The sequence below is a fragment of the Vigna umbellata genome, chromosome 11, assembly GCF_029865625.1.
Source record: "Vigna umbellata cultivar VRB3 chromosome 11, Vumbellata_1.0, whole genome shotgun sequence".
NCBI lineage: Eukaryota > Viridiplantae > Streptophyta > Magnoliopsida > Fabales > Fabaceae > Vigna > Vigna umbellata.
In genome coordinates this window covers 30,115,868-30,137,399 of record NC_142175.1, presented here as the reverse complement: position 1 = coordinate 30,137,399, position 21,532 = coordinate 30,115,868, and the positions used below count along the sequence as shown (strand labels likewise).

The following is a 21,532-nucleotide window of genomic DNA, read 5'->3' as shown; positions in this document are numbered from 1 at the left end:
CAGAACTTGTTTCGAAGTGACAATAAAATTTCAACAACAAAACAAAAAGGTATCATAACATAATACAATAATAAACATCAAATTATGAGCTGAAAAATGGAAACAAAGTCACTACAGTCAAGCAAAAACAAACTGTCTTTGGCTAGTTAACTTAAAGTCATTCGTATTTTTCTATCTTTTCTTACAAACAATTTTTTTCTAAACTAGTTGAGGACCTTACCACATTTTTCGACTTCTCACCAAAAAAACTCATCTCCATCAACATCTCATCCCCTCCCTCAACACCCATTTTGAATAACAACCAATAAAAACAAACACAAATCTAAGCAATTGAAACTTACCAAGTGCAAAAGGCAATTGCAACTCGAGCTTATCTCTTATAGTTCGAACAAACCAACCTAGAGTTTCCTAAGTTGCGATTTTAAACCTTCAAAGAGCAAAGATAGGTCAACGTAACAACAACTACAGAAAATGAAAAAATAAAACAACCTCAAAGCTTCGATTACTCATAGTGTTTAGTCCTCAACGACAAATCAAATGTGATTGTTCGTGATGCTAACGTCAACGAACAATCATTGATGGTACCACAAACCAAATGTCGGTGTGAGAGTGGAAGTGAGTTTGAGCAAGAGAGAGAAATGCAATTTTGATCACGGGAGAGTCCAAGGAAGAGCTTCTGTGAGTGAGTTCTATGAGCAAGGGAGAAAATAAGTATTTTAGAGAGAGAGAGGGAGAGAGAGAGGGAGACATTTCAAGAGAGTGTTATTAGGGGAAATTTATTTTTAATTATTAGTCTTTTTAAAACTTGTATATAATATCAGTAGGTAAAATTTTATCCACTTACATATGTCAAACCCCATTAAAACACACTCAAAACCCCAAGTAGTGGGATCCATGTGCCAAGAAGAGAGTGAGCATTTCAGTTAGTGAAAAACAAGTGACTGCAGGAGGGTGACCGTTCGTTTTGGGTGACGGCAGTATTTAAGGCCAAATTTCAAATGTCGTGCCACTTCTTGCATGCTTTTTCTTCTCCAAACTGCTGAAACCATTTCCTCCTCCTTCTCTCTAAAATCTCCATCTTCTCTTTAAGAAAACCTCACTTTTTCTTCTTCCGATCACCTCTCAGGCACCGCTGGAACACTCCCGGCGTCAAGAGCTTCCGTTTAAACCGATCGGTTTGTGATTCTGAGCTGGTGGGTTTCCTTCTCTTTAAGCACGTTCGTTTAGACTCGCATGCAACCCTCTATTTCTGGTCGCCTGAGTGGGTAGTATTATTCTGAGCGTTTCTGGTTTTCTATGTGGTTCAGTATTCCTAAAACGTGGTCGGCGAACGTTAAGTCTTTGGTAATAGAGAGCTCTAATTCTGCATAGTTGAGCGTTCAGTTACGTATAGAGGTAAGGGAAGCTTATATAATTTGATTAAAGTCTTGTTTGAACGTTGGTATGTTTGCATGATATGTTGTTTGATTATTTGATGAGTATGAGATATGTGTGTACTGCTTGTTTGGACGTGTGGATGGATGAATGATGCATGTGGTGAATTGAGTTGAGATAGGGATTGATCGTCAACTGTAGTATTCTGAATAAAGGTGGTAATTTGATCGAGCGTCCGTCTATATTAGGTTCTCTTATACAAGAAATTGTGGTAATAACGATTGTGTTATAATATTAGAAATGTATGAATGAGTGTTCGGTCTAGGTGTAGTTCTTCTTTAGACTTCCTAAACAGTTTAGTTAATGTGTTATATACTGCGTAAGGTCGTAGATGTTATCGTTCTTTTTCATTCAAAATAAGTGGTGGTTCAAATTGTGTATAATATATATATATATATATATATATATATATATATATTCACTCGTTTTATGTGAGTTTATTAGTGATCGGTCTTGGACCAAGCCTTCAGTTTCAGTAGTGTTCGTTCCTGATAAGCACTTGGTCTTGGACCAGCGCTCGTTAAATGGTGTTCGGTTTCTACAGGGCTCGGTCTTAAACCAAGCGTTGGGTCTTGTTTTCTATAATGTATATATTAGTACCGTTTTTAGAATAAGGGTCTTCATTCAAACTCGATAGCGTTCGTTATTCATAGTTTCTTATCAGTATTAGTATTTAGTGTCAAACAATATTGGTCTTTAAAAAGGTGTTCGGCCTAGAGTCTTAGTACTCGGCCTAGGCTTCGTGGCATCCGGTTTGAACTCTTAGGGGTCAGTTTATTGAAGTGGGTGAGTAGTGCTCAGTCATGTTAGTTTCTAAGAAGCGTTATTCTAATCGTACTTGGGCTATGATAAGCACGTATGATCTTAATTCATTCGAATATATGGATGATAAATTATGAGAGAATTTGAAATGAGGTATGAATGAAATAGTTTGATTATGAACGAGTATTCCAGGGAGGAATATATCATAAAGTGGTTATTGATTTGTAAAGTATGAATGTGGACAAAACTTAGCGGGCGTTCATCCTGATATTCCATGATTACTCGTTCTGTAGTAGAGAGGAGTAAGTCACGTGTGGGAATGGCAGGAGATCTTAGTCCATAAGGTTAACTTGGATGGAACGGATCAACCTCGGGTGGCAGCTGTTGAGGGTATCCCAGTTACTACATCACCCGGGTGCACGAACGTCGTAGCTACACAGGATTCATACAGTCCGGACAGTCAGAGTCAAGTGGTCGTTAATTGCATGCTTTGATGTATGAATGATGATTTGAGTGTTGTTGGTTTAAGTATGATTGTTGTATGTTGTTATTGAATAAATTAAATTACATAAGGTTACCCTGTTTATCATTTTTGTCTATGTTGTGCGTCCTGTCGTTGTCCTGTTGCAATGATCATCCGTGTGGATGTGAGCAGAAGGAAAAGAGCTGCTGGAAGAAGTATTGGAAGATGCAATGGAAGTGAAGGCCGAACCTTGAGAGCGTTCGGTCTGGTGTTGGCTTTATCTTTTGTAAAGACCGTGCAGTATTAGTGTATTTTGTAAAACGTTCGGTCTAGTAGTAGCTAGCGTACTTTTTAAATCCAATGTTATTATGTAAGGCCGTTCGGCCATAATCGTATCTCGTTCTGTGTGGAACTGATCTGTAACATTATTAATATGTGATGATTCTCTTATATGATTTTACACTGTATTTTTGTGATGTTATACATTCCTATTAGATACGAAAGTAACTTAATTTCCAATATTCGTATGTAACGTCTATTATATATGAATTTGAATTCATATGTAATAATTCACATATAACTGAATATTTTTTTGTATTGGTTTAAGATTCGTCACGGCTAACAAGTAATATTTTTAACATATTTTTTTCCTTACAAAGCAATATAATTGAACATTTTAAGCTTTCATAAACCTGAGAAAAGGAGGTTTACGTGTAATGTGGAAATAGTTTGTTGTTGGTTGAATTTTGATGTAATTGGAAAGTTTCCTAAGAGGTGCACTTTGCATTATATGCATGGATAAAATTCATCATAACTTTTATTTACAATTCAAACGTAAGTGGAATTTTACTTACAAGCTAATCAGTCCAACTATTATCATAATATCGGGCTCCTTCCATTATCACTGTTATAAATATATCATTTTACAAAATGCCTCTTAACTATAAAATAAAAAAATAAAATAAACATATTAAATATGTTTAATTTTATAAAAGTGTAACATCGTTATGTACGGTTCTTTAATTTAAGAAGGTAGAGATAGAGAACACGGGTACCCCGTGTTTTTTTTAATAGCCAGTTGTTGGGTCCACTAATAATAATGTTATCCTATCTGTTTTTATGTTTTTTATGCATTATCTTTTTTTTCTTTTTTTTTCATGTACCATCTATTATCAAAATCTAATATATAAGAAAGTAATATGCTTCTTGTATTGCTTTTTATAATATTATATATTCGTCTCTATATTTATTTTTTAATTTTACTTTTCAAATAATTTGTTTATATAAAAATATTTTATCAGTTTTACATTGTGTTTTTTTTAATTTAACTATATTTTTAAAATTTTAAATTATAAAATTATCTTCAAAATATATAAAAACTATTTATAATAAAATTATAAAAATATATTTATATTTAAATTTAAAATTATAATAATAATAATTTTATTATCATAAAAAGTAAGTAACCCTTTTCACTTGTTTATTATTGAAAATATAAGGACGGGTAAATATTATCAAAATAAAAAAATTGAAAAAATATAATAGATAAGTCTCTTAAAATTACATTAAAAATAAAAATAAATAAATAATTTTCTCAATTTAAACAGAAATAACTTTATAAGACTAATGTAAGAAGCAGATTCACCAAATTAAATATATTATATGTAACAAATTAACAAAATTTTGCAAAAAAAATTAAACTTAAAAATAATGTTATTAGTTTATAATGAAAGAAATACACGTTTAATGCATTTTTATTAGAGTCTATTCCAGCTCATGCAACTGAGACCATAGACGCGCAAAACGAGACCCGCAGAAACGCGGAAATACATATTTGAAAATAATTAATATCTGTTTTATTTTTCATTTGTTTTTATGCTTTAGTTTTAAAAATAAATCGTATTTTGCATTTTCCGAAAATTTAATTGATTCTTCTTAAATATAGATTGTTTAATATATATCTCTCCTCAGTCATTGAAAATTAGTTAGTATCAAATGTAACATTTTACACAATTTAAACACGAATCATTACATATTCAATAAACTATACCAGTTAACAAAAGAAAGTATATAAAAATATTTAAAATTATAAGTCAAATTTTTATATACACAACACTAATATAAAAAAACATAATTATAAGTCAAGTTTTTATATACACAACATTAATATAAAAATATGTATGCATATATAAAATGTTTTCTCAAACAATCAAGAGAAATTAATTACTCTCATCATATTTATATGATTTGAACTCTTGTAGCTTAAAGTCTATCATTATTTGTTCACACCAATTAAGTAATCATTTCAAAGAACAGAAACAAACAAAACATAACATGAAAGAGTAAAGCTAATATTATAAAAAAATCAAATCATGCAATTATAAATCATCATAAAACACAACCAAAACAAACCTAAATATATAGATAAAGTTTGGACTTGATCAGCCGGATACATGTATTATTGTCGAGGTATGGCAGGTTATGCACTTGTGGTGGCCTCAACTGTTTTGAAGTCATTGCAAATGAGTTTTACCTTCCCACACACGAAGTTAGTCTGTTAATGCCTTAAGCCAAGGTAAACCCCTTATACTAGGACCTCCTGCCATCACATGTCTCACCCTTCTGTACTTGAGTGTTGATGGCCATTAAATTGTCTGGATAACCCCAAAGCTAAGCTCCTACAATAATACATACAGTACTTGAAACAACTAGCAAGAATTTATTCTTGGAATTCTCTTCACATCAAAGTTTGTCATATTCATAGTCTCGTTTATATCTCAATATACAGTGAAATAGATAGACAAACATAAAATTACTAAGACAACTCAGAGTCACAAGAAAATAATTGAAAGAAAACCTCACTCATGATTTGAAACCAGGCTCTTAGGACTGTGCGAGAAACCTTTCTCAACCAACGAGGGAACTTTTCATCCAATGAATACAAAAATAGAGAGTTCTCTAAGCCTAATGAGAGCTCTCACCTACCCCTACAACATCTAACCACCTTCATCACTGATTCACCCAACAACCATAGGCTCGCCCAGTTCTTGCAAAAATAGTGGGTTTTGTTCGCGAGCGAGTCTGCACAAATCTACACACAGTAGTTCTACATAATTAGGCTTATCCAACTTTGAATTCCTAACTCCTCATACCTTCAATGTACACACAACCTATAGTTGATATCTTAGACACTATATTTAATCTACCAGCATGTTTATATCTAAACTTAGACACTACTATGCTTATTTTAACATGAATTCAGACTTACCAAATAAAAAATCACCATTTAAAAGCTCACCACCCAAACCTACATATTCAACCAATCGTCAATCTCACAATCTATCAAGCATAAATTCATACTCCTTAACATGAAAATTAAATCAATTATTAGTTTCCCTTACTGGATGGAAAGCTCAAACAACTCCAAAACGCAAACAATCCTTGTCTAGGTTAAGATAACTGTAGTTGTACCTATAGAGTACAAAATTATGATCAAGGTAAGTCTTTAGGACTATTGTCGACAATAAACTAAAAGGAAAGATCGCACATGCGGCAAGACTAACTTGCATGCGTCTTAAAACTGCTAAACAAATGGAAAAGGAGTAGAAATTAATTTACCATATAAAAAACTGATCAGATAAAATTGAGATCTCATTGCAGTGATCACCTACATACTTCTTAATTGTCATAGAGAACTTTTTTTTTGGAGAGATTTACATGTTTTAATTTCATTAATTTTATTTACAAGTATATACATATTTTAATATGTATATTTATTAAAAAAGTATATTGACATATTATTAGTTTTGAGAGAAATTTTTTACTCTTTATTTTTTATTTTACAAATTAAATTTTTAACAATTAATTTAAAATTAATTACATATTAATGTTAATTTAAGGAAATAGAACTTTTGTAAAGATGGATTTAGTCATAGGGTGGGTTTATTTTTTAAAGACGGATTTCGGAAAATAAATTTAAGGAGGTTTAGGAGAGAAAAAAACTAAAAGTAAAATTGTTTTGATTAAGACAAAAATGATAAAAATGAAAGATTTTAGGGTTAAATATGTTTTTAGTCCCTAAACTATTGGTCGTTTCTGGTTTTCGTCCCTCTTTCAAGGTAAGGTACAATTTGGTCCTCATTCTTTTCGAAACTTTCGTTTTAGTCCTCGGAATTTTGGTTTTAGTCCTCATTTGTTGCTAAATGAGGACCAAATTTTTAAACAGTGTTTAGTTTTCGAGGACTAAAACGAACGTCTCGAAAAGAATGAGGACCAAATTATACCTCACTTTAAAACAGGGACGAAAATTAGAAACGACAAATAGTTCAGGAACTAAAAACATATTTAACCAAAGATTTTAAGATGAAAATATTAAATAATATGATGAATTTAATAAATAAAAATTATTTTAATTGATAAAAATTAAAAAAATATTATTTTTTATTGTTATTTTATTATTTTATTATTTTATTAAAAATTAACTTTATTTAAAAATAAAACTATTACACTTTTTTTTTTCAAATCTCGACGTTATTGAAGAGAAAGTTAACTAAAACCTTTTTTTGATTTGCATAGCTATTTTATTTTATTTCGTGCACTTTATCTCTAAACAGTAAATAAGTTTTACTATAAATGCGTCATACATTTATTATTTATACATTATAGATAAGTTCACACTAAGAAGAAAATATTAATTATACATTATAAATTGAAAGGACTAATTATTTTGGGACAAATTAGAAATAATAAAATGGTAGATAATTTAGGATAGAGACAGTAATAATATTAGCGAACTGTACGTTTAATGTTATTAATATTAATTGATATAATTATAAATATAAAATACTAGTATTAATTAAAATACATTATTTAGTCGACATTGACTTGTGTATAACTTAGTGATAGTCTTTTTATATCTAAATAAAGTGGTTCATGATTCAAATTTTGATGATGTCATCTTGAGTGTGAAAAAAATTTTATTTATTGAAAAAAAATAATAATTAATGTAAGTCGTAGAAAATACAATGATTAGAATATTTATCGACAAATACGTAGAACATACGTGAATAACGTAGAAAAGCACACACCGTAGATGGTTTGTATTGTACATACATTGAAAAATGGCGTAAGAAGAAAGGAATATTTGAAGCATTGCTTATCACGTGCTTGTTTGCGAAGGAGTCACGACACGAGTCTCGAGGAAACGTGATTCAGCCGCTCACGTGGACCCCACACACGCGCTTCTGGTTGTCGGCACGCAATACCACTCTCCTCACGTTGTTACCTAACCCACTTAGTCAAACTTTACTTTTACTTACTAAAGAAAGAGTATCTTGGGACAAGAGATTAATTAATTTTAATTTAAACATGTTTTTAATTGTTAAACTTCAACTTGAATTTCGTTTCAATTTTAAATTTTAATATTTTTAATTTTCAAAATTTTAAAAAATATATATATAAATATTTTAATTTAATAATTTAAATTTTTTATATTTTAAACAATATTTTATATTAATATTAAAATTTAAATGACAATATAAAATATCGTTTAATAGGTTAAAAAAATTCAATTATATTACATAATTTTATAATATTTTTAGTTTATTTACAGTATATTATCAAAGTTTTCATAATGGTTGAATGGTCAATATTTTTAAAATAATGATTTTTTTCAAAGATGATAATGGGTTGGATCGAACACATATATTATTTATCCGCAATCCAATCTGAAAAAGAAAATTCACCTCCTATTTGATCCCTTCCTAACACAAATACTTACTTAAAAAATATCTACAGATATTTTAAAGTTCGCGGATATCCATGTATATCCGCGAATACTTGCAAATATTCAAAAAAATATGTTTTTATAAATTCTTAAAACAAAATTTAAAAAATATATAAAATATAATATAAATTTAATTTAATTTTATATAATATAAATTAGTTTTAATTAAATTTCACTTAATAAAATATAAATTAAATTTTTATTTTAAACTTTTGCATATATAGGATATCTGCGAGTACGAAATATAATACATGTATCTGACCCGTTTATAAGCAAATACTAAAATACTCACTATCAACAACCTACAAATAATAAATATTCATAAATATTAACTATCCGTCACGAATTTTATCTACAAATATTCATGCAATTTTTTTTTTCATCCAAGTTGACTAATCGGTCAACTATAATAACATTCCTTTTTGATTTAGAAAAAATAGTTCTTCTAAAAATATCGACCGTTCAATCATTGTGGAAATATTGACCGAACCATTTTATGAAATAATTAATTGTTTAATTTCTTTTACTTTTTTTTTCGGTTTAATTTGTTTATTTTTTCATCAAAATAAAAATTATGAGTGAGTAAACTAACTTAAATCTCATTGTTTGTCTAACTCCAAAATATATTTATGTGTGTACGGTGTTAGACCTGGCTTTAAATGGCTGGAAACCATTCAGCAACTATTCAATTTAAACTCGTCTTACACGTGACATATTTAATTTACGATATATAGGTGCAAACAAAAAACCGATTTAAATAATGACTTATTTTAGATCATTGTCAAATAATTACATCTTCACCCAACTTCTAAACTACTTTATTCTTTAATTTACTAGAATAAAGTAATTTAACTTATATTATTAGAATAACATAATTTAATTTCAAGTTGAAATCACACTCATGATCTAAGACTTTTAGAGCCGATTTCTTATTTCTTTTTTAAATTATTTATAAAGTGAAATTTATATTTAATATACTAGGATTTGATTATATTTTTAATAGATGTATAATGTTGAATAAAATAAAAAGAGAGACACCAAGAAAATGTGAGTAACCTTTAAACTAACGACAATTTCTCCTAACTCTAATGTGGGTCTCTTTGTTGGAAACAACCGCTTTCTGGTTCATGTGTTTTGGTTCTGAACAACTTGCAAGGTTTGGAAAAACGTAATTGAAAAGTCTTATCAACATGTGCATAATATCATAATATAAATATGTGTAATTTCTCCAATGTCAAGTCATTTTTCACCCACTTTCCCACCACTCAAATTTAGAAACAAATAAATGCATGTCCACAAAACTTTACTCTCATTATTTTAATATCTCATCTACAAAATTCCTCTTTTATACCATTTATATTCTTTTCTTCTTTCTACAGTTTGTATTTATTTATTTTTTCCTTTTTTTAAGGTTATTAAGGTAATTCTTAATATTTTACTAATAAAAGAAGTGTTAGTGAGAAACTTAGAAAGTGAGAGTGATTAATCATAACAATAATTATTAATATTTTCTATTCTGGTTTGATTTGTTCGCTAAACGTTTTGTATTTATATATGATATTTGAATTGAATATATTAAAAATTTTAGTATAATTTCATAATAATATGTTTGATTTGTGAATTAGGCACCTCAAGAGTAAGTTAGGACTTTCATAATTTTGTCTAACTTTTAAATCATTTCTTAGATGAACACAAAACTTGTGATAGGAGAAATTGACTTAAAGTATTATTAGAGATTAATAATTTATTATTTGAGCATAGTCAAGCTCCATTAGTCTAAGTTATGTTTATGGCATTCAAAATTTGAAACTTGTGCTGTTTTAGATTCACCATAAATTCTCATTTAAGTTCTCATCACTTAAGATTTTAATTTACATCATTTAAGTACTTAGCTAAGTCAAGACATGTCTACTATAAACTATACTATTTAATACACAAATTTTAATAATGATTCATATATCATCTTATATTTGTTAAATCAATTGTTATACATTTCATTTATATATATTACAATAAATACTGTAATCTTATTCATATACATTCCAATTCAAATCATATTTCATCATTCATCATACAAAATTTACATCAAACATTATTTACATCGTTATTAATCATGTGAACTATCACTATTTGCATATCAAATTTGTGATCAATAACTGTATTCTTAACATAAAAATAAATTTAATTCACCATTCATGACATTATTTGATAAAGATAATTTTTTTTAGTGAAATATAAATTAGTTTGACTTTTAAAAACAATTAAAATTATATTGCTTAAAATCTATAAGTTTTCGTTCAACCACTACTTTTGCTCATTCTTAAATATATATTTAAATTTGCTCAAACGCAGTTATGCTAGTTGAGTCAAAGGGCTTTTCACCCAATAATTTATAGTCTCCAATAAATAAAATTCTATATTTTTCACTTAATTGAATTTCTTCCAAAAAATAAAACGGTCACCTAATGTCTAAAACTCTTAGATTTTTAAATAAAATAAAATATGAATATTTCATTAATTTTGTTAAAAAGTTTATAAATAGAAAAACTCAACCATTCAAACTTCATTACACATAAACGGTTCTTTCTACAATTAAATTTTCTCTACTTTCGCTCTAAAATGGTCAGTGAAACCATTAAAGAGGAAAAAGTATCTTTTAGGTCAATTTTTTTATTTAAAATAAGTTTTTATTTATCAGTTTCTTTTTACACGTTAGTAATTTGCATGCTTGTTCATGTGGAGTTTTAGAAATAAAGATACTTATTTAGTGATGATTGTAAGACCTGAAAAATGGGTCAAGAGCAGTTGGGTCTTATATTGAGGTAGTCAGACCCGTAAAACTAAGGACATCATGACTTTAGAAAGGACCTTTCAAAATCTGAGTTGATTAGTCGACTTTCCCTTCTTTCTCTAGAACTCTTATTTTTCCTAACCTTGCTCTGCCTTCTCTCTACCATTCCCTCACATTCAGCCATTGCATGTTGGATTAGGTGGTGCTCAAGTGATCGCGGCGCAGTGAGCTTCGCAACCATCCGATTAGATTTTCCTTCTTCAGCGCTGTTTGGTTGGGTCCTTGTTGTGTGAGGCATTGTTAGAGCATTCTAGTGGGTTGTACTGCTCAACTCCAAGGTAAGGGGAGCTAGAATACTTCTTTGAATTGGTTGCATGAAGTGTATGTATATTGGATTCTGAATTGGTGCACTGTTTGGAGTTGTATTTTTGCGTTTTGAGTATGTTGTAATGTATGTGTTGATATGTGAAATCCATGAAACTGTGTTGAGCTGTTTGGAATTGATTTGGATGGGTTTGAATTGCTATAATTAACCAATTGGAAGTGATTTAAGTGTGAAATCTGGTATATTTTTGGTTGGATAGAAATTTGGAGTTTTGTGGTTTTAGCTCACTTTGAGAGGAAGTGAGGTAGTGATTTTGGGCATTTGAGGACTAAAGCACAACTGGGCTGTTGGGGCAGTCTTAGCTAGTGTACTGTGACTTGTTTGAGTCACTAAATTGATCAAAATAGGTGCAAAGCAGTAGGATTGAGTTTTGGATCCCTAAGTTGTGAAAATTGGTGTTTTAGAGTTGAAATTGAGTCTTAATCACTTTAGAATGGTAGTAGAAATGTTTAGAATAATTTAGATAAGTTTAATTAAGTATAAAGCAAGAATTAAGGGTGTTAGAAGTTAGTAAAAATGGTTAAGAATGGTTATGTTAGGTGTTGTTCATAATTCTGCATAAATTCTGCAAAATTATGCAGTTTCACCGAGAGTGAACGGATAACCGTTTGGCCATGCGCTGTTGAGCATTCGGTCTTAGTGGGTGGTCTTGGTAGCGTTCGGTCTTAGTGGGTGGTCTTAAGTAGCGTGTGGTCTTAGTGCTCAGTCTTAGGTAGCGTTCGGTCTTGATAGTGTTCGGTCTTAGGTAGCGTTATGTCTCTTAGGTAGCGTTCGGTCTTGATAGTGCTCGGTCTTGGGTAGCGTTCGATCTCTCAAGTAGTGTTCGGTCGTAGTAGCGTTCGGTCTTAGTGGGTAGTCTTAAGTAGCGTTCGGTCTCAGGTAACGTTCGGTCTCTCAAGTAGCGTTCGATCTTAGGTAGCGTTCGTTCTCTCTTAGTGAGCGATCCTAAATAGTGTTCGGTCACTTCTTCAGTCTTACCTTTTATGGACCGTTCGGTCCTGTTTTTAGGAAGAGAGATACCGTTCGGTCTCTACCATTCACAGGGTGTTCGGTCTTGCTCATTATGTGTTGATGTTTTTTGTTCGGCCTATATTCCTATTTATTCCAGTATGCTGTTTTAATTAATTGTTCCAGTTGCTTTAAGGGCTTATGTGTTCATTATCATGTTAGTGTTAAAGTTGAAAGTACTAGTATTGGACGTAATTCCATGATCCTCAAGGGGGATACATGGTGGTGCCCTTTCAGTGTGTTTAGAATGATTTGCATGGTAGCTTAGTCTTGGGGGTTTTCCTGACGCTCCAATGGTCTTTCATTCTCAAGTAGAGAGGATTGATCCATGTGATGAGGAGTAGCAGGAGGTCCTAGTCTTGGGTGCTTCCAGTATAGCCCAAGGTGAGTGATAACGAACTAACCTCGTGAGTGTGGTAGGGTGAAACCTATTGGCAATGGCTTTGCAAAGCAGTAGAAGTCACCACGAGTGCATAACCCGCCATAGCTCGGCAATCATTCTAAGTCCGGACGAGTCAAGTTTAAGTGCATCAGGTCATGTGGGTGTAATGTACTGTATCTGTCTTTGATTGCATATTGTCTGTGACTGCTATAACATGATTTTTATATCTAGCTCACCCTTGCTTGTGTGTTTGTGTTTGCTTGGGTATGCTTTCTTTTGCAATGATCATCCACTTGGATGTGAACAGAGATGGATGAGGTGCCTCTGGAGCAGGCTTTAGAGGGAGACGATGTTGCTGCTTAGTCTCCTTAGGATTCTCTTTGTATTTTTTGTATTTTGAATTACTATTTAGTTGTTGAGGATTTTCCCGGTGATTCCTATCCTTCTGAAATACTCTATTTGCATTTAAGTTTTAAATCATGTCTCATTTTGGAATGACTGTAAACTTAACTATTTTATTTACAGTCGACTCTAAGTGTCTTTTTTTATATAAATGTGGATCACTATGTTTCTATATAATACATTTAGTTTAAGAATTTAGATTTTCAGGATTCAACAAATTCGTATCGGATGCTGAATTTTATAAAAGAAAAACTGTTTGAGAATTTCACAAAAGTATTTGCAGATAAAGTTTAGGTTATTTTACAACGTTTTGTTTAGTATTAATACATTAATTTAAATCTTTAATTTCTTTCACACTTAAACTTATTCAACTAACATACTATTTACAGATGTTAACATGTTTTGGCTTACGTTATAGAAGAAGATATTTTCTTTATTTTTGGACTACCAAATAATATCAAGTGGTTGATACTTTAAAAAATATCCTACTTACCCTCCTTTTTCATGTGAAGAAAAAAAGATAAATGTAATTTATTAAACTTGTCACTTTCTTTTATTTGAAACCAAATATATATATATATATATATATATTCGTTTATATTTTTACTTTCCATTTTTTTTCGTTTCAATAAAATAATATAAATGCAAACACAATTAAAATATACTATATACATTTAAAATTATCGTGTATTATGCTTTAAATATACACATTTTATTGAATTTGCAACAATTATTTAAAAATTTATACTTTAAACTAATCAAGAGTATAAAACTATTATTGAACTTAAAAAATGTATTTCTGCATATTAATATCTGTAAATTGAAAAATTCATTGAAATTTTAATTTAATAATAGCATTCACAATTTTAAACAGAGAAAAAAAAAAACAAAATAACGAACGCTCCATTAATCTTTCTTTTATCTTATCCATTTATTTTACTGGTAATTTCATATTTTTTATAAGTAGAAATTAAATTTTAGTTCTTACTTTTATTTTGTTTAAATTGAAGGAGAGTGAAAAGCCAAACAAAAAACAAAAAATGTCTAATCACTCTTTTAGTTTAGTTTTACTGTTCTTATCACAAATTATTAATTTAAAATGATGGTTCACATGTATTAGTTATTCTTTTATAATAGATTTTGTTACTATTATACCCAATACTCAATATTTAACTGTTTCACTATGCGTAATTTAAATACTCTTTCTTTATTTCAGCCACCAAAATTATTGTAAAAAATAAAATTATAACAAAACTTTCGTCTTTAAAACAAATAATTTTAAAAAAAAATTATTTAAATTACGTTTGATATTGACTCGTAACTTATTCGTCGCACAAATAATTATATATCAATATAATTAAATGCTTCAGTTTAACAAACTAATATTTCCTATTCCTCTTCCATTATGCTAAAGTAATCATTATTAAACCTAAAATATTAGTCACGTTTTAATCGCAGATGATCGAAGTCTCTAGATAATAGGATATTACGAAGTGGGAGGCGTTCCGTGTAAGTTGAATTTTATCCATCTTTTTTCAATGCATTTATATATTCACATTTTACGAGACTTATAAATAATTATTAATCGAGAAAATCAATTATTAAAAGACCAAGATTAAATTATAAAATCACAAGTCTCATTAAAAAAAAATGAGACATTTTTAATCAATTTCATCACTACTTCTTCTATATGAACCAATTTTATAATTATTCTCTAATGTGTCAATTCTAATAATATCTTAGAGAATGCATAACAGAATAGTAAATTTCCAAATGCTATAAGTTTGATTGAAGGAGCTACTACTATGTTACACTTAACGTATACTTAAGTAAACAATTTATTTTTTAAATATCCGTTTAATATGGTTTAATCGTTTAAAACTTAAATAGTTGATTTTATTTTGTTGAACTTAAGAAACTGACAAGAAATAATCTATTTATAATACATTTAATCGATTCATACCTTTTTAAATTTACATTAAGACGTCAAATATTACTCTTAAATTATTGTTTTTTTTAACTCCAAATTTATGATTTTATTTTTAAAAAATGTTGTTTGTGGAGACAAAAATTAGGTTTAAAAAATAAATTCTCATTGTCCGGGAAATTAAAATCCTTTCTTTTATTCCTAAACCGAAAAGAAAAGAATGAAAAAGTGGTTTTGAAGACGAATTATCGCTCTTCTTAGACTACAGCTTGTTGTGACACGTATAATATTTTTATATCTTGTGAGAGTCGATATCAAGTCTAATTCAAATATATTTTTCTTTTTCAATTCTTTTAGTCATCTTTTAAATTCTAAACCGTGATGAAAGCTTTTAAATGGACAATATTTCAAATTTAGTAATTAATCATAACAATATTATATAAATGACTTTGAAATAATAATATAAAAAAATTATTGAAAATGAAATACTATCTTCAAGTAACTAATTGGAAGTTAATTCGTGATAATTAATTGGAAGTCAATTCATGACGAGCTTCCACTACATATAAAATTAAAATAAATGCTATAAGATTAAAATAATATAATAAAATGTTGCTTATATGTTTTGAATTGAAGTATAATTGATGATAAGATTTGTAAATATGTTCTGTCTAATTAGTTTGTTTTTAATCTATATTCCTTTGTTACAGAGATTTTATGTGTTGATATGTGATTGAGTTTTATATATTATTATGGCATTGTACGTTTTAAAACTTAAAACTTCATAATATGATATTTAGGCTGAATGGTTAGCATCTACCATTGATTTATCTATTATAGCAGCGTTCGTCAACTATGTGTTATACCTAATAGAGATCGAACGGTATACACTCAGCACTGTTCGGGCATCATTGTGGCCGATCAGGACAAACTGTTCCATTAAAGTTGGGCCACAATTGGCTCAATGCTTATATTATTATTGAGTCCAATGTCCAACGAATGACAAAATAATCAAAGATATCTGATTAAAGATCTTGATAGGCGGTTTATGAGCAACCAACCAGAGTTTAAGAGAAGTCTGTTTATATTTTATTGAACTTTTGTCATTTCAGGGTCCATGAGATAACTTATAAATACAGGGTCATGACCAACAGTTAGGTAGGTTCCATTCACATTCTACTCACATTATATGCACTCTTCATTGCGTCCAAATACTCAACAGTTATAACAATTTACTGAATATTCTATTGTGAGTAGAAGATCTTCCAAGACACGTTTAACTTACTTGAGTGGAGCAATAGATTCAGAAGAAGGAAAACCACGTTAAAAAAGTTAATGTCTCGGTTCCACAAAATCTCCACCGAAACAAAACTTTATTATGATTTTGTCTTATATGTTTCAAGTTATTGAGTGAAGATGTATTAAAATATGCAAAAATATATTTTTCATATAAATTCTTGTATAATTAAGCTTTTGTACACGTATAAAATCAAAAATACTTCAACTATATTAATTTTTGCTATTGGAAAAAATATGTAATCTATTCCATATATTAGTGTATATCTTTCGACACTAATTAATTTTGAATTTAGCATTGCATTAAATTTCATAGTATTCATCATGGATAACCTATTACCTTCTTTACAACCTAAACAATTTAGCAATTATGATGTTTCATATCTTTGCAACTTTCTCATTTTTCTTATTAGTAACATTATTCCATTCTAAGTTAACTAAATCTTGGTACATACTGTTAGAAACAAATACTAAATTATAAATGCAATATTTGACTTGAAATTTTTTTAGTTATAATGTAATTACTCATAGCAGATCTAACAGTACTAATGAAATCAAGATCATAAATAAACTTAATGATACTTTTAATGACTCATATGGACAACACTTTGTTAGGTTGGGTTTTTTAGGGAACAATTATTTAAATTTTATCAAATTTTTAAATAACAAATTTGAATTTTGTAAAAGATAAATACAAAGTAAGTAATATTTTTATTATAAATGTATTAGATAAAAAAATCACATCATTTATCCAATAAATTAAATTGCAAAAATAATTGAGAATAAAAACTTTGGAAATATAACTCATTAATATTATTTATATTATTTTTTGAAAAATATTAATAAAGAAATATTTTCACGCTTTTAAAAAAATATTTATTTTTAATCTGATTTAATCAATAATATATATATATATACATATATATATATATATATATATATATATATATATATATATTTCGATTTGTGTTATATATAGATAAGTAGCGGATTTAAAAAAATTACATTAATAAAAGTTAAATTGATTTTATTTAAAAAAATATTGATCGAATTCATTAAAAAATTATGCAAAATTCAAATGAATGATAGTCTTAAATATAAAAACCAAATCCTTTTAATTTAAAAAAGATAAATAATCATATTATTATACTAGAAACTATACCAGAGAATGTGATGGAAAAGTGCTACAGACGACCCTAGAATACTTTTTTTTCTCTCTCTTAGGTTAGAATAGACTTTTCACAAACCACTTAGTTTAAAGCAAAGACAGAGTTAAATAGTCTGAACAAATTCGTGCTTTTCCCCCACTAAAAACACGTGCTTCAAACAAAAAAATTTAAATTATCATGACGATTATTATTATTATTATAAATATGAATTTTGAAAATTAAAAAAAATAATTAGGAAGATAAAGACCACATGGTCTCACCCTCTTTCTCAGACCATAGCAGATTCAAGGAACATGCTTGGAAAACTGCCAACCCCGTCCATATTCCCCTTCTCAAACCTCTTCCTTTCGACTACGAACTGAACAAGGATCCTCCACCACCCAAAAGAGATCACCTTTACAAACATTCATCCACTTTCACAGCTTTTCTTGTGAAAATTTCTTGTTGGTCATCTCTTCAAAATGTCAAGTTTCCCCAACACAGTGTCGGAAGGCCGGAGGTTTGGCAAGGCGCCGGAAAAATCCTCTTTTTCTCAGACTTGCAGTCTCTTGAGCCAGTTCTTGAAGGAGAAACGAGCTTCTGGTGATTCCACCCTTGGAATGGGTGGGAAAATGGAACCTAAAGGTATAATCTTTCTTCCTCACGGAATCCTGTTTTGTTACTACTGTTCTTAGCCTGGGTCTGTAAGATTTTATCACCTGGTGTGTTTCCCATCCAATTTTTGTTGAGTAGCTTCTCTGTCACAATTGATGGTTTGGTTTGGGAAAATATTTAGCTTAATTGCGTGGAAATAGGTAGAAAGTGTGTGAAATTGCTTGTGATGAGAATTGCTGATGGGGGTGTTGTTTTTTGGATTTGGAAATTCCAGCTAGTACGAAGGATTTGTTTGGCAGCCTGCAAAACTCAGATGGGGCTTTGAAACTAAGCGCTTCTGCCATGGATTTTCTTCCCCAGCTTGTGGAAAACCCCTGCATTAAGAAGCCTAATCTTAGGTGTGTGCTGCAATTTTTGTTCTGTTCATTTTTTTTCGGAATTCTACGCCATAAGGGATGGATTGGGATGAAAAAGTGGGTTTATTTTTGTTTTTATTTTCTGGGAAATAGTTTAGGGAATGTTCAAAAATTAAAAAATGACCCCAAGAGTTTGAGCCTTGTGAAATTACCTGTATACCCATGCTTCCACCAAGTATTCACACAGAAAATTGTAGGAGACATCATGCGCTTGGTTTGGTGATGCCTTTTATATCTTGAAGGGTATGCAAGAATAAATGAACCAATATTTGTGAGGATCTAAATCATCTCTAGGTGATGACGATCTCTGTCATGCAGAATATGTGCTTTTTATGAAAAACAAGTGTATGCAGCTTGAAGTTTTTGGACCATTAGCTTGTGACTAGAATCATGCGGCTGAAAATTGAAGTCTTTATCCCCAATTGTACTAGATCCGTTTAATTTATGGGCATGTGTGTGTTACATCATGATTACTTCATCACATCTGCTAAATTTGTTCAGGTTCATGTACTGATAAAGTTCCTATTATGATTCTCGTACTGTAGATCAGCGGTTCCTGAATCTCCTCAAATGACAATATTCTATGCTGGAAAAATGTTGGTATTCGATGCTTTTCCTCCGGAGAAGGCAACAGAGGTGATGGAGTTGGCCACCAAGCTGGCGTTGGACAGTTCCGGCGGCGAAGAAACTCCACCGAGTGCTCCGGTTACCACCAAAGAATTGGCTGAGACCAAAGTGCCTCAGACAAACACCTCAGAAGCCCCTAAGCCAGGAAGCCAAGGGGTCGGTTCAGGTCAGTGTCCCCCATCTGTCATGTGAACAAAGGAACCTCTAACGCATGTTCAAAGTTCAGACACTAATTCTAGCTTCAACTTCTTTTGTCTAAACAGATATGAGGTATCCAAGAAGAGCTTCACTTCTAAAATTTCTTGAGAAAAGAAAAGAAAGGTAATTTAGCTGTTTTCTGTTTCCTACTTTTAATCATTGAAAATGCTGATCTGTGCCTTATGATATTGGTTAAAGAAGTGAAAAAGTATGAAGTTATGATTTCAAAACCAAAAGAACTTATTTTGGAGGTGATTAGTTGAAAATTAGTATAAAACTGGTGAATTCTGGGCATGGCCCTTTATTCATTTGGGTAATTTTTTTTGAAGGTTTTTGTGTTAATAATAATGATTGAATGTTGAAACTTTGCAGGGTTAATGCGAGAGGGCCTTATCAAGTGAACAATCAGAAACCAGAGGGAAGCAGTTCAGGTGGTGATCCTGAAGATCAGTCTTCTAAACAGTTTGACCTTAACTTGTAGATGTTTACTTCATCACGAACTTAGGATATACAGGCTCTGGTCAACCAAAAGCACCTAACTACATCAAAGATTGCTGAGGCCTTCATACGAATTTATCATATAATATTATATATATTTGTATGTATTATTATTATATTATTTAATCACCTAGGTCCTCTTCTGTGGACCAAACCAGAGATAAATTTTAGATTGATTAGCTTAAGAATGTTTAAAGTTACTACTGAATGCATGATTTTGATAACTTTCGATGATTACAAAGTCGCTTCTACACCTGACCCTGTCTGCATAATTTCATGTGTGGTTGTATCCTACGGGTAAAAATCTTGATTTTTTCATTCTGTCTCTATTTTTTGATTTATTTAAAAGATTATTATTATCATAATTCATCGTGACTCACGGGCCAAATTTATAAACTCCATGGTCGGAGTTTGAAAAAAAAACATTTTTATTTTTATTATTATTTTAGTGTACATGGTTTTCACTGTTCAAAAGCAATTTCTGGTATGAAGTGATGGATGGTAATAATAAGAAAAAACGAGTTGCGTGAGACAATGATGCAACGTGAAAAATGCGGATAGACACCGACTAAGAAAAATGCAAGTGGTTGTGTTGTGTTTGTCGGTATTATGGTTGGAATGAGGAATAGCACTAACACACGAACCTTTTCCCCATATGCCTATCCTCTTAGGGACCAAGCTTCTATCATATATACTATTTTTAGGTACCTCACCCAAAAAATTGTTGTTTATTCTCCTATTTTACATCTCTACTTTTTTTTCTTTCAATTTTTTTTCTAAGTACACCTTATTTTGAAGTTTTGTAAAATAATTTACAATAGATATTTTAGATTTGTTATCATCACAGTGAATAGATATTTTAGATCCATGTAATGTAAAATATCATTGTTGGTCTCTCTCCTCCGTAAAGGAAAAATCGGACAAAAGCATGATGCAATTTTGTTCTTAAAATTATCAAAATGTACAATTTTAAGAATGAAAAACTCGTGTAATTTTGGTATCATTTTAAGAAAGTCGTGTTAAGACGAATTTGAATTATTAAATTGATATAACTTTAATTAAAATTTTAAAAAAATTACATTGAATTCATACTAAATTTATATGATTTTAGTTTATATTATAATATACTGAAATTGTATTAAGTCGATACAATTTCAAATTATAACAAGTTTTACGACACATAGAGGTTGTACCAAGTTGCCATCACTTTTCAGAACGAAGTTATACAAAATTGACCCAAATTGTCTTTTCTTGTAAATATTTTTTAAATCTTCATCATTTTGGTAAATATTTTTTAAATCTTCATCGTTTTGGTAAATTTGAAAAGAAAATTACACTACTTTTGTGCTTTTGTCAGAAAAATCAGCCGGTAATTATAAAGTCATTAAGATGATA

The 21,532-nt window shown here is 29.9% G+C and overlaps 1 protein-coding gene across 1 annotated transcript; it reads left to right on the top strand.

Moving 5' to 3' along the window:
- The first annotated feature begins 18,054 nt into the window (after positions 1-18,054).
- LOC148191495 (jasmonate ZIM domain-containing protein 1-like) lies at positions 18,055-20,390 on the top strand. The gene is made up of 5 exons (XM_088101478.1): positions 18,055-18,428; positions 18,673-18,796; positions 19,360-19,607; positions 19,705-19,762; positions 20,012-20,390. The coding sequence occupies exons 1-5, from the start codon at positions 18,266-18,268 to the stop codon at positions 20,118-20,120; spliced, it is 702 nt and encodes a 233-aa protein (XP_087957604.1). The 5' UTR covers positions 18,055-18,265; the 3' UTR covers positions 20,121-20,390.
- Positions 20,391-21,532: the final 1,142 nt, after the last annotated feature.